This window comes from Gymnoscopelus microlampas (assembly GCF_963454915.1).
Source record: "Gymnoscopelus microlampas genome assembly, chromosome: 18".
Lineage (NCBI taxonomy): Eukaryota > Metazoa > Chordata > Actinopteri > Myctophiformes > Myctophidae > Gymnoscopelus > Gymnoscopelus microlampas.
Genome location: NC_139955.1, coordinates 50,210,465 through 50,225,464, shown reverse-complemented (window position 1 = coordinate 50,225,464; position 15,000 = coordinate 50,210,465). Strand labels below are relative to the sequence as shown.

Here is a 15,000-nt window from a genome sequence, read left to right as displayed (position 1 = left end):
AAAATACAAATACTATGTAGAATACTTATTAATGTAAACATTGACCTCTGTGAGTCCAGCTGCTGAGGCCTTCTCCAGCAGGCTGATGGCTGTGTGCAGCTCCTCTGTGCTCCTCTGTCGCCCTCTGCTGCCCAGGAGGAGCTTTGCATAACGGTACTGAGCCTGAGTATGATTCCCTGCAGCCGCCTGCCGGTAAAAATGCAGAGCCTGAAAAATAACATTATATACATATTATACATATTTTATAAACATATTATATATAACATAGGTAGAACTGCAGAGCCTGGTAGAAACATAACATACACATTATATACATATCTGAATCACCAAACTGTATATATGAAGTTAAAATCAAACACACTTTAATAACCCCAAACTAACACAGGAGGGCTGTGTGAACCTTCTCACACGTCCTAGACTCTTCTCTCTTCTCTAAAACACTCTGGACAACGCTCCACACGTCCTAGACTCTTCTCTCTTCTCTAAAACACTCTGGACAACGCTCCACACGTCCTAGACTCTTCTCTCTTCTCTAAAACACCCTGGACAACGCTCCACACGTCCTAGACTCTTCTCTCTTCTCTAAAACACTCTGGACAACGCTCCACACGTCCTTCTCTCTTCTCTAAAACACTCTGGACAACGCTCCACACGTCCTACACTCTTCTCTCTTCTCTAAAACACTCTGGACAACGCTCCACACGTCCTAGACTCTTCTCTCTTCTCTAAAACACTCTGGACAACGCTCCACACGTCCTAGACTCTTCTCTCTTCTCTAAAACACCCTGGACAACGCTCCACACGTCCTAGACTCTTCTCTCTTCTCTAAAACATCCTGGACAACGCTCCACACGTCCTAGACTCTTCTCTCTTCTCTAAAACACTCTGGACAACGCTCCACACGTCCTAGACTCTTCTCTCTTCTCTAAAACACCCTGGACAACGCTCCACACGTCCTAGACTCTTCTCTAAAACACTCTGGACAACGCTCCACACGTCCTACACTCTTCTCTCTTCTCTAAAACACTCTGGACAACGCTCCACACGCCCTAGACTCTTCTCTCTTCTCTAAAACATCCTGGACAACGCTCCACACGTCCTAGACTCTTCTCTCTTCTCTAAAACACTCTGGACAACGCTCCACACGTCCTAGACTCTTCTCTCTTCTCTAAAACACCCTGGACAACGCTCCACACGTCCTAGACTCTTCTCTCTTCTCTAAAACACTCTGGACAACGCTCCACACGTCCTAGACTCTTCTCTCTTCTCTAAAACACCCTGGACAACGCTCCACACGTCCTAGACTCTTCTCTAAAACACTCTGGACAACGCTCCACACGTCCTACACTCTTCTCTCTTCTCTAAAACACTCTGGACAACGCTCCACACGCCCTAGACTCTTCTCTCTTCTCTAAAACATCCTGGACAACGCTCCACGCGTCCTAGACTCTTCTCTCTTCTCTAAAACACTCTGGACAACGCTCCACACGTCCTAGACTCTTCTCTCTTCTCTAAAACACCCTGGACAACGCTCCACACGTCCTAGACTCTTCTCTCTTCTCTAAAACACCCTGGACAACGCTCCACACGTCCTAGACTCTTCTCTCTTCTCTAAAACACTCTGGACAACGCTCCACACGTCCTTCTCTCTTCTCTAAAACACTCTGGACAACGCTCCACACGTCCTACACTCTTCTCTCTTCTCTAAAACACTCTGGACAACGCTCCACACGTCCTAGACTCTTCTCTCTTCTCTAAAACACTCTGGACAACGCTCCACACGTCCTAGACTCTTCTCTCTTCTCTAAAACACCCTGGACAACGCTCCACACGTCCTAGACTCTTCTCTCTTCTCTAAAACATCCTGGACAACGCTCCACACGTCCTAGACTCTTCTCTCTTCTCTAAAACACTCTGGACAACGCTCCACACGTCCTAGACTCTTCTCTCTTCTCTAAAACACCCTGGACAACGCTCCACATGTCCTAGACTCTTCTCTAAAACACTCTGGACAACGCTCCACACGTCCTACACTCTTCTCTCTTCTCTAAAACACTCTGGACAACGCTCCACACGCCCTAGACTCTTCTCTCTTCTCTAAAACATCCTGGACAACGCTCCACACGTCCTAGACTCTTCTCTCTTCTCTAAAACACTCTGGACAACGCTCCACACGTCCTAGACTCTTCTCTCTTCTCTAAAACACCCTGGACAACGCTCCACACGTCCTAGACTCTTCTCTCTTCTCTAAAACACTCTGGACAACGCTCCACACGTCCTAGACTCTTCTCTCTTCTCTAAAACACCCTGGACAACGCTCCACACGTCCTAGACTCTTCTCTAAAACACTCTGGACAACGCTCCACACGTCCTACACTCTTCTCTCTTCTCTAAAACACTCTGGACAACGCTCCACACGCCCTAGACTCTTCTCTCTTCTCTAAAACATCCTGGACAACGCTCCACGCGTCCTAGACTCTTCTCTCTTCTCTAAAACACTCTGGACAACGCTCCACACGTCCTAGACTCTTCTCTCTTCTCTAAAACACCCTGGACAACGCTCCACACGTCCTAGACTCTTCTCTCTTCTCTAAAACACCCTGGACAACGCTCCACACGTCCTAGACTCTTCTCTCTTCTCTAAAACACTCTGGACAACGCTCCACACGTCCTAGACTCTTCTATCTTCTCTAAAACACCCTGGACAACGCTCCACACGTCCTAGACTCTTCTCTCTTCTCTAAAACACTCTGGACAACGCTCCACACGTCCTAGACTCTTCTCTCTTCTCTAAAACACTCTGGACAACGCTCCACACGTCCTAGACTCTTCTCTCTTCTCTAAAACACTCTGGACAACGCTCCACACGTCCTAGACTCTTCTCTCTTCTCTAAAACACTCTGGACAACGCTCCACACGTCCTAGACTCTTCTCTCTTCTCTAAAACACTCTGGACAACGCTCCACACGTCCTAGACTCTTCTCTCTTCTCTGAAACACTCTGGACAACGCTCCAGACGTAATCACGCACACCTGGGCCTTATTTAGCCGGGCGTGCCAGTAGGACTGGTGTGTCTTAAAGAAATATCCATGTTTTAAGCGAGGTGGGGTCATTCCCCATACATATAAATATGTTGGGTGAAGAGATGGTCTCTTCACTCAGAGAACAAAGGTTAGGGTTAAACACGTACCTTGTGGTGGTTCTGTGTGGTTCCTCTTCCTGTCTCGTAACACACGGCTGTGTTGAACTGAGCCTTCCTGTAGCCCTGCAGCGCCCCCATGTGGAAACACACGAACGCTGCCTCGTCATCACCATGTTCAGCACTCTGAAGACCTGCGTTTCAAATGAAACCATTCACTCTGTGAACACCCTAACCCTGTTAACTAACCCTAACCCTGTGAACACCAGTGTTAACTAACCCTAACCCTAACCCTGTGAACACCAGTGTTAACTAACCCTAACCAATTCACACTGTGAACACCCTAACCCTGTTAACTAACCCTAACCCTGTGAACACCAGTGTGAACTTCGCTGACTGAACTATGAAGATAAATGTTTGTCGACTACATATTTTCACTGACAAAAACTAAATAAAAAGTACATAAAAACTAAGATATGATGACTAAAACTAGACAAAATCTATTAACAAATACAAACTAGACTAAAATGTTATGATAGGACTAGAGGAGAAGAGATCCAGTAGAACTAAGACTAGTGGAGAAGAGATCCAGTAGAACTAAGACTAGAGGAGAAGAGATCCAGTAGAACTAAGACTAGTGGAGAAGAGATCCAGTAGAACTAAGACTAGTGGAGAAGAGATCCAGTAGAACTAAGACTAGTGGAGAAGAGATCCAGTAGAACTCAGACTAGTGGAGAAGAGATCCAGTAGAACTAAGACTAGTGGAGAAGAGATCCAGTAGAACTAAGACTAGTGGAGAAGAGATCCAGTAGAACTAAGACTAGTGGAGAAGAGATCCAATTCAATTCAATTCAATTCAATTTTATTAAAGTGTCAAATCACAACAAGTTGTCTCAAGACACTTTACATGTAGAGAAGAGACCCGACAATCCCACCCTGAACAAGCAATTTTTGCGACAGTGGCAACGAAAAACTCCCTCTTAACTGGAAGAAACGTCAGGCAGGCCCTAGGCTCTAGGGTGGCGGCCTTCTGCCTCGACCGTGTCGGGGGAAAGAGGAGAGAGAGAGAGAGAGAGAGAGAGAGAGAGAGAGAGAGAGAGAGAGAGAGAGAGAGAGAGAGAGAGAGAGAGAGAGAGAGAGAGAGAGAGAGAGAGAGAGACACAGAGACAGAGACAGAGACAGAGAGAGAGACAGTGCAGGTAGTAACAGTAACAATAGTAGCACATATAATAGTGTAATATGTGATATATATGATAGTATAATATAGTACAGCAATAATGTGTATGTAGTATATAATGGTATAATATAAGAATATTAAGATCCAGTAGAACTAAGACTAGTGGAGAAGAGATCCAGTAGAACTAAGACTAGAGGAGAAGAGATCCAGTAGAACTAAGACTAGAGGAGAAGAGATCCAGTAGAACTAAGACTAGTGGAGAAGAGATCCAGTAGAACTAAGACTAGAGGAGAAGAGATCCAGTAGAACTAAGACTAGTGGAGAAGAGATCCAGTAGAACTAAGACTAGTGGAGAAGAGATCCAGTAGAACTAAGACTAGAGGAGAAGAGATCCAGTAGAACTAAGACTAGAGGAGAAGAGATCCAGTAGAACTAAGACTAGTGGAGACAAGTCATTTTATGTTTGGTTGCGCTCGGGTGTTGCACTCTGAAAATAGCAGATCTACAAGCTCACAACGCCGGCTATTGTCAGCATGCAACCAAGTGTAAAATCAGATATTATGACCAAAATATTTTTTGTCAACAAAATCAACTGTAGATTTATTAACTCAAACTAAAACAGCGAGAGTGAAGGGAAGGGTCTATAGCAGTGTCGTGAGACCAGCCATGCTGTATGGACTAGAGACTGTGGCACTGACCAGCAGGCAGGTGACGGAGCTGGAGGTGGCAGAGATGAAAATGCTGCGCTTCTCTCTGGGAGTGACGAGAGTGGACAAGATCAGGAATGAGTACATAAGGGGAAGCGCTCACGTGGAGCCGCTGGGACAGAAAGTGAGAGAGGCAAGACTGAGGTGGTATGGACATGTGCGGAGAAGGGAAGGGGAGTACATTGGGAGGAGGATGCTGGAGATGGAGCTGCCAGGGAAGAGGAGGAAGGGAAGGCCGAAGAGAAGGTACATGGACGCGGTGAAGGAGGACATGAAGGCAGTGGGCGTGACGGAGGAGGATGCAGAGGACCGAGCCAAATGGAAGCGAATGATCCGCTGTGGCAACCCCTGACGGGAGCAGCCGAAAGACAAAGAAGAAGAAACTAAAACAGTTCAGATGACTTAAAATATGACTACAACTAAATGGAATTTTATTCAAAACACTAATGACTAAAACTAAATGAAAATGTGCTGTCAACATTAACACTATGAAGACTCATAGTTATAATAGAAGCATTCACTGTTCACACTATGAAGAAATCCTGACCGGTTGACAGTGACTCGGCAGTTCATAATTATCACTGCAAATCAGACACATTTCAAATCCTCTGTCTGTCTGTCTGTCTGTCTGTCTGACTGACTGACAGACACAAACAGACACATGCTGTTAAGTTACACCTATTTAAAGTTACACCTTTCACTGCCAGAGTATATTCATAGATTCTATTCATAGAATTTAACATAGCAGGGGAAAGAACAGGTTGATTACATCACGACTGAGTTTACAGCCAGGCTGAACCTGATGGATGCTTCACCACTACCACTGTCTATTAGGCAGGTTGCCCTGTCCAGAACTCATGAACTATTAGGCAGGTTGCCCTGTCCAGAACTCATTAACTATTAGGCAGGTTGCCCTGTCCAGAACTCATGAACTATTAGGCAGGTTGCCCTGTCCAGAACTCATTGACTATTAGGCAGGTTGCCCTGTCCAGAACTCATGAACTATTAGGCAGGTTGCCCTGTCCAGAACTCATTAACTATTAGGCAGGTTGCCCTGTCTGGAACTCATTAACTATTAGGCAGGTTGCCCTGTCCAGAACTCATTAACTATTAGGCAGGTTGCCCTGTCCAGAACTCATTAACTATTAGGCAGGTTGCCCTGTCCAGAACTCATTAAGTATTAGGCAGGTAGCCCTGTCCAGAACTCACCACCTCTTCTCCAATGTTCACCTAGCAGGCAAAACACCTAGTGAACTAAATGACTAAATAGTTTGTGTGAGGAAGTGGTTCAGACTTAACCCCCACACCACCAGAGACATTATTTTGGCTCACTTGATAAACATGCTAAACAGTGATGAAAAGACTGTCAGGGAACTTGCTAGATCTTCTCTGTTTCTAGATATGAAACAGAGATGTAAAAGTATGAAAGTGCCTCTGATGGCAAGAGAGGGCGAGCCAAGTGTCCTGAGGTTCAGAGGAAAACCTTCAAATGGACTCACATGCTACTGGGTTTGGCCTGACCTCAATGACCTCTGTGAGAGAACCGGAGTATCCCTACAGTGGGCTGGACCTGACTCTGACAATGTACCAACTCTTTGATCTCAGTAAGGGTTACTGTTATTGATAAAGAACATCATTTATCACCAGTTAAAGCACGGAGGTACCTTGTAATGTTACAACAGCAGAACCAACAACAACACTGGACTGGTTTAAAGCTACAAGGAAAGCTAGCTTGCCTTCCTGTTGCAGATCACACAATGTTCTAAAATGATGTAGTTGATGAGGATATAATCACCTTTACAGTCAGATTACAGGTCCTTCCACCCAGACTCTATCTTTCTCTGTGGTTCTCTGATACGTTTCCTCCTCTTTGTCTGTGTGTATGTGTATATATATACAGGTATGTATATAAGGGAATGTACGTTGTTGGCATGACAGAATTGTTGATCTATTATTCAAGGACAAAAGTTCATATGTTTCATCATCTGCCAAAACGTTTAACACTCTTGTGTTTCAACTGTCATGTTCATGAGAGCAATAATGAAAATGATGCCTTTTCAGACGTCACAGATAATACACCTGATGATGTTGTTGTTGTTGATGAGGACAGTAGAGAATAGACCATCTTATATAACAACAACAACAACAACAACAATAATAATATGAGGACAGTAGAGAATAGACCATTAGGCTGGAAGAGGCATTCCTTGCTTAAGTACCAACGTCTTAAGGATGTTATTATAAATGTAAAATGATTGTGTTCATATGTTGAAGCCTAAGTAATGTTCATAAATCAGTTGTGAGGAATGACCAATAAGCCATGTCGGTTGTCAGTATGTACGTTGTATGTACGTTGCACCGAATATGGACACAACGCCAGTGTGACGTAATCTCACGACAGCATGACATCACGATGTGTATGTACGTTGCATCACTCTTACTGTCTGTCTGAAACTTTACACTACATCATCACAACAAACCAACCTGTTACCAAGACGACGATGACGATGAGACGGTCGTCCCGAATATGGACACAACGCCAGTGTGACGTAATCTCACGACAGCATGACATCACATCCTACCTATAAATTCTAGGATGCCGTCAGATCGCACCAGTTCGACGGCTTCCATAGTGATAAATAGTAATAATCTATAACCATAGAAAGAGTCATAAATGCTCATAATCATACTTATAAACTAGGCCCATTCATCATAACTACTTAGGTGATTCCTGCCTTCTCCTTTTCTCCCATTCTGCAGGCTCTGCCATGACAACCTGTGGACCTGACGACGTCGCCACTGTCTTTCACACCATTTCATTCTTATCCACCCTTTACACAAATAAACTGCTAACTTCATCTCCTGCGATTTCAACTATCTTTTCACATTGTACACCACTGCACACTCCCCACAGGTCTGCCATACCAGGTCTGAGTAATCACAAAGTGGGTTTTGGTCATTGGAGAGGTGATGCACGTCACCTCTTTCTGAAGTGGGTACTTTCAAAGCCTGCCGTGGATTTAGGAGAGCACAAAACTCTCTCTCACACTGTGAGGTGCCTGTAAGGTGGCACTGCAAAGTGAACGACGCGTCACGCTAGACGTTCGGGTCGCATAGCGGCCCGAACTTCTAGTTGGTTACATTCTGCTCAGTGTCTGTGATTATTGTCAGTCGCCTTATATGGAGACCTGTATCCTGAAATACTTATTGTTGAGTTTTACCAAGTTTGTGTTAAATGTGAACGCAAATAAAGATGTTTGTGTGTGTGTGTGTGTGTGTGTGTGTGTGTGTGTGTGTGTGTGTGTGTGTGTGTGTGTGTGTGTGTGTGTGTGTGTGTGTGTGTACCTATGATGTTGAGGACAACAGGAACACTGGCATCACCAACATGGCTGAGATTCACTGCTGCTTCTGACAACCTCGTGTCCTTAGAGGACACATCAGAGGACACATCAGAGGACACATAGTGGACACATCAGAGGACACATAGTGGACACATAGTGGACACATCAGAGGACACATAGTGGACACATAGTGGACACATCAGAGGACACATAGTGGACACATAGTGGACACATCAGAGGACACATAGTGGACACATAGTGGACACATCAGAGGACACATAGTGGACACATCAGAGGACACATAGTGGACAACACAAACACAATGAAAGTGTTAATCGCAATTATTTGTGACAATTAAAACTTATGTGTAATGAGGTGATGTCATCATAATGATGTCATCATAAAGATGACACACAGCCCTAACAGAGACGAAAGGGAGGAGAGACGCTGCTGTGTTTTGATTGGACGTTCACCTCGTCATTGTCCTGTGTTGTCTCTCTGCTGTCTCTGTCTGTCCAATCAGACGTCTCTCTGCTGTCTCTGTCTGTCCAATCAGACGTCTCTCTGCTGTCTCTGTCTGTCCAATCAGACACTGAGAGTTCTTCTGTTGTTCAGACCAAGCAGAAAACAATAAAAACATTTAATTACATAAAACAAATCAAATAATTTCTATAAACATATTTTCTGTTTCTGTTGAAACAATACATTCATTTATCAGAAGCTCTTTATCCAGAATGACTTACAATAAACAATACACATACATAGAATGTATATATATAATAATATAATATAACAATATATAATAATATAATATAACTTAATAAACACATAGAATACAGAGACAGTGTAGTGTCTCAGTAAACTATAGGATCACAATGAATGAACTATTTGAATACTCAAATAATCAACAAGTGTTTATTTTGGATAATGTTTAGTAATATATATAATATATATAATATATATAATATATATAATATATATCATCAAATTGACAAAAAAAAAAAAACATTTTATAATCAACTAAATTGATTACTCTGATTAACTCATTGAGTGCCATTAACGTGTTTCACGTGTTTTTACCGCTATGGCGCAACGTGCCAATGACGTGTTTCACGTGTTTTTGAAAAGAATGTAAAAAAAAATCTTCAGCCACAGCTGAGGCCATTCTACATGTAAACCAACCTGCTGAAAGGTCTGCCCTCTGCTGGTCAGAGGAGGAACTGTCTGGTGTTGGTGACTGGGCTGTGTTCTGACTCTCTGCTGCCCCCTGCAGGCACAGTACTGTCCGGCCTCCAGGAAGAACATCACGCCTGCATACTGGAGGAAAAGAAGAAGATAACTGTGTTTTAATGAGTCTAACATTCATTAGAAAGACGATATCAGTCACTAGAAGCAGAGACGTGTGTTTTAATGAGTCTAACGTTCATTAGAAGGACAATATCAGTCACTAGAAGCAGAGACGTGTGTTTTAATGAGTCTAACGTTCATTAGAAGGACAATATCAGTCACTAGAAGCAGAGACGTGTGTTTTAATGAGTCTAACGTTCATTAGAAGACAATATCAGTCACTAGAAGCAGAGACGTGTGTTTTAATGAGTCTAACGTTCATTAGAAGGACAATATCAGTGACTAGAAGCAGAGACGTGTGTTTTAATGAGTCTAACATTCATTAGAAGGACAATATCAGTGACTAGAAGCAGAGACGTGTGTTTTAATGAGTCTAACGTTCATTAGAAGGACAATATCAGTGACTAGAAGCAGAGACGTGTGTTTTAATGAGTCTAACGTTCATTAGAAGGACAATATCAGTCACTAGAAGCAGAGACGTGTGTTTTAATGAGTCTAACATTCATTAGAAGGACAATATCAGTCACTAGAAGCAGAGACGTGTGTTTTAATGAGTCTAACGTTCATTAGAAGGACAATATCAGTCACTAGAAGCAGAGACGTGTGTTTTAATGAGTCTAACGTTCATTAGAAGGACAATAACAGTCACTAGAAGCAGAGACGTGTGTTTTAATGAGTCTAACGTTCATTAGAAGGACAATAACAGTCACTAGAAGCAGAGACGTGTGTTTTAATGAGTCTAACGTTCATTAGAAGGACAATATCAGTCACTAGAAGCAAAGCAACTTAAAAAACTGAAACACACAAAAGTCTGAGCAGACGTAAAAATGAGCCCAGAATGTCTTTAAAGTGTAATACTTATTTCAACCACATGGTGGAGCAGACTCACATGTGTCCAGGAGGAGGTGGTATCCACAGCGCTGGAGCAGAGAGGAGGAGGAAGAAGAGGAGGAGGAAGAGGAGGAGGAGGAGGAGGAGGACACACCCAGAGGAACCACTTCTCCTGAAGAGAAGCTGGAATGAATCCTCCTGCACATGTGCATGAAGATCACTGCTGCTGCTCCCTGATGAAGATACACCAATAAACACATAAATAATAATGTAATAATAATAATAACAAAAAATAGTGCTCAGGTCTCCGCCAGGTCAGGTACGTTATTCTGGCCTCCTGGTGGCGCTATAACAGGCCAATGGGAAAATGGTGCCATTTATTCTTAGGCCTTTCACGGCAATCAGACACAGCATTCATGATTTGAGGCATTTTGTTCCAAAAATGAGTTTTGCTAAATTAGACCTGCTGGTGGCGCTATAACAGGCCAATGTGAAAAGGGTGGCATTTCTTCCTCGGCCTAGTGGGAACGTGTGTGTGAAGTTTCACGGAAATCGCAAGCTGTGTTCATGATTTGAGGCAGTTTGTTCAAAACGGACCAATCCTGCAAACTTTGGATGGCAACCTTAACCAATGAGGAATGAATATGGGAAATCGGACAGATCAGGGTTGATCACATGACTATAGAGATACTGTGTACCGATTTGCATGACATTTGGTTAAAAACTGTAGGAGTAATGTGAAAAAATGGGTTTTGCACAAATCGGCCTCCCGGTGGCGCTATGACAGGCCTGTGTGAAAATGTGGGGCAGAGGTTCTGAATTGGCATCCAGGGAGTGTGTGTGCACAGTTTGGCGGAGACAATAATACTACATCTATGAAAGCATATCACAGTGAAAATAGCAGTAACTAAACCATTAAAGACATCATGTGACTCTTTTACATTATTATAACTAAACCATTAAAGACATCATGTGACTCTTTTACATTATTATTATAACTAAAACATTAAAGACATCATGTGACTCTTTTACATTATTATAACTAAACCATTTAAGAATATGTTTTTAGAGCAGACCCACTACACGGTTCATCTATTTTTGTGTATTTTTTATATCAAGAATGTACATTTAAAATTGATAATGCATACATATTAAACCACCCTCTAAGACAGACAGACAGACAGACAGACAGACAGACAGACAGATAGATGACAGACAGACAGACAGATACACAGATAGACAGACAGACAGACAGATAGATAGATACAGTAGATATACAGTATATAAATGACGTACCCATCCCACAGCGTCCAGCGCTGTGTAAGGAGGGATCTCAGCGTTGCAGAACTGAAAGCTTCTTTGTTTGTTCTTCTTCTTCTGTCCATCATCTTCTTTCTGGGAGCTGAAGAAGAAGGATCATAGAAATCAGAGGCGTGTCCAGAGGGGTGTGGCCTCAGGTGGCACAGGCCACACCCACCCTCTATTAAGGTCATTATCTGGTGGACACTAGGACCTGGTTAGAGGGTTCATTAAGGTCATTACCTGGTGGACACTAGGACCTGGTTAGAGGGTTCATTAAGGTCATTACCTGGTGGACACTAGGACCTCGTCCTCCACATGGTGGGTCTGGGTCAGCCGCAGGGGGGCATTGCCATGGCAACGGTTCAAAACTGCATGGGGGGAATACATCAAAGGGTCAAAGTTCAAACTGAAAATAGATTCTCATCTGCTTCCTGTTAATATAACAATATGCTAATGGACAGACAGATAGACAGACAGACAGACAACTAGAAAAAGTGCTCCTCGGAGCACAAGTCTCCACCAGGTCATTATTATTATTGTGGCCTCCTGGTGGCGCTATAACAGGCTGATGTGAAAAGGGGGGCATTTCTTCCTTGGCCTAGTAGGAATGTCTGTGCAAAATTTAACAGAAATTGCACACTGACTGCGTTCATGTTTTGAGGAATATGAAATATGGGACAGATCCATCACAATCACATGACTATGGAGATACTGTGTACCAATCTGCGTGATTTTTGGACAGAATCTGAAGGAATAATATCCAAAAATGTGTTTTACATAAGTCGACCTCCTGGTGGCGCTGAAAAAATGTGAAAAATGCAGGGCAGATGTTTTTCCTTGGCCTCTAGGGAGTGCGCGTGCAAAGATTCACGCAGATCGGTGCAGTTATAGTTAAAAACGCAAATCAGCCTGTTATAGTGCCACCATGAGGCTGATTTTAAAAATTTCAAGTGGCATTTATTCCTCAGTTTAGTGGGAATGTGCGTGTGAAACCTCTATGGTAGTCTCTCATAGAGAATTGTGATTGATTGATTGATGTACTTTATTTAGTAAGACATGAGAACAACAGTACATGGAAGTACAATTCACAATACAAGGTACTAACCTAACCTAACCTTACCCCTAACCTAACCTTACCTAAACCCTAACCCTAACCTAACCTTACCCCAACCTAACCTTACCTAAACCCTAACCTAACCTTACCTAACCTAACCTTACCCCAACCTAACCTTACCTAAACCCTAACCCTAACCTAACCTTACCTAAACCCTAACCCTAACCCTAACCCTTACCCCAACCTAACCTTAGCTAAACCCTAACCCTAACCTTACCCTAACCTAACCTTACCCCAACCTAACCTTAGCTAAACCCTAACCCTAACCTTACCCTAACCTAACCTTACCTAAACCCTAACCTAACCTTACCTAAGCCCTAACCCTAACCTAACCTTACCTAAACCCTAACCCTAACCCTTACCCCAACCTAACCTTAGCTAAACCCTAACCCTAACCTTACCCCAACCTAACCTTACCTAAACCCTAACCTTACCTAAACCCTAACCTAACCTTACCTACACCCTAACCCTAACCTTACCCCAACCTAACCTTAGCTAAACCCTAACCCAACCTTACCCTAACCTAACCTTACCCCAACCTAACCTTACCTAAACCCTAACCCTAACCTAACCTTACCTAAACCCTAACCCTAACCTTAGCTAAACCCTAACCCTAACCTAACCTAACCTTACCCCTAACCTTACCTAAACCCTAACCCTAACCTAACCTTACCTAAACCCTAACCCTAACCTTAGCTAAACCCAAACCCTAACCTTACCCTAACCTAACCTTACCCCAACCTAACCTTACCTAAACCCTAACCCTAACCTTACCCTAACCTAACCTTACCCCAACCTAACCTTACCTAAACCCTAACCCTAACCTTAGCTAAACCCAAACCCTAACCTAACCTAACCTAACCTAACCTTACCCCAACCTAACCTTACCTAAACCCTAACCCTAACCTAACCTTACCTAAACCCTAACCCTAACCTTAGCTAAACCCTAACCCTAACCTAACCTAACCTTACCCCTAACCTTACCTAAACCCTAACCCTAACCTAACCTTACCTAAACCCTAACCCTAACCTTAGCTAAACCCAAACCCTAACCTTACCCTAACCTAACCTTACCCCAACCTAACCTTACCTAAACCCTAACCCTAACCTAACCTTACCCTAACCTAACCTTACCCCAACCTAACCTTACCTAAACCCTAACCCTAACCTTAGCTAAACCCAAACCCTAACCTAACCTAACCTAACCTAACCTTACCCCTAACCTAACCTTACCCCTAACCTAACCTTACCTAAACCCTAACCCTAACCTAACCTTAGCTAAACCCTAACCCTAACCTAACCTTACCTAAACCCTAACCCTAACCTTAGCTAAACCCTAACCCTAACCTAACCTAACCTAACCTTAGCTAAACCCTAACCCTAACCTAACCTAACCTTAGCTAAACCCTAACCCACAATACAAGGTCTACTAAAGCAGTGGTTCTCAAACCTTTTCATGTCAAGGACCCCCAAATTGACACTTATTAGCCCACGGACCCCCATTTGAAAAGATATGCCTCAGGGACCCCCATAAGAGAAGATGTTTACAGCTCTATAGCAGTGATTTTCAACCATTTTAATTTCTTGGACCCCCCAGTTTGACATGCCCCAATCTAATGGGATTATGGACCCGTTAGGGTCCATTTGGTTCCATTTGTACACTCTCTGAGTTACAGACCATTTGTCCATTTGGTTCCTAACTATCCATCATTTAGCTGGGGACCCCCTGGAACTCCCTCAAGGACCCCTGGGGGTCCCCGGACACATATAAGATATTATAACATATTATTATAAATATCTACTGACCCAACATAAACATACTGACCCAACACAAACATACTGACCCAACACAAACATACTGACCCAACACAAACATACTGACCCAACACAAACATACTGACCCAACACAAACATACTGACCCAACACAAACATACTGACCCAACACAAACATACTGACCCAACATAAACATACTGACCCAACATAAACATACTGACCCAACATAAACATACTGACCCAACACAAACATACTGACCCAACATA

General features: G+C 43.2%; 1 protein-coding gene across 1 annotated transcript in view; it reads right to left on the bottom strand.

Moving 5' to 3' along the window:
* Positions 1–15,000, bottom strand: part of dele1 (DAP3 binding cell death enhancer 1) — a 21,102-nt gene that overhangs the window by 5,687 nt on the left and 415 nt on the right. The window contains exons 2-9 of the mRNA XM_084086063.1: positions 12,131–12,212; positions 11,839–11,944; positions 10,601–10,775; positions 9,547–9,681; positions 8,838–8,968; positions 8,369–8,447; positions 3,191–3,333; positions 46–207 (exon numbers count right to left, since the gene is read on the bottom strand). Coding sequence (XP_083942189.1) covers positions 46–207; positions 3,191–3,333; positions 8,369–8,447; positions 8,838–8,968; positions 9,547–9,681; positions 10,601–10,775; positions 11,839–11,944; positions 12,131–12,212 — 1,013 coding nt within the window. The remainder of the gene's footprint in view (positions 1–45; positions 208–3,190; positions 3,334–8,368; positions 8,448–8,837; positions 8,969–9,546; positions 9,682–10,600; positions 10,776–11,838; positions 11,945–12,130; positions 12,213–15,000) is intronic.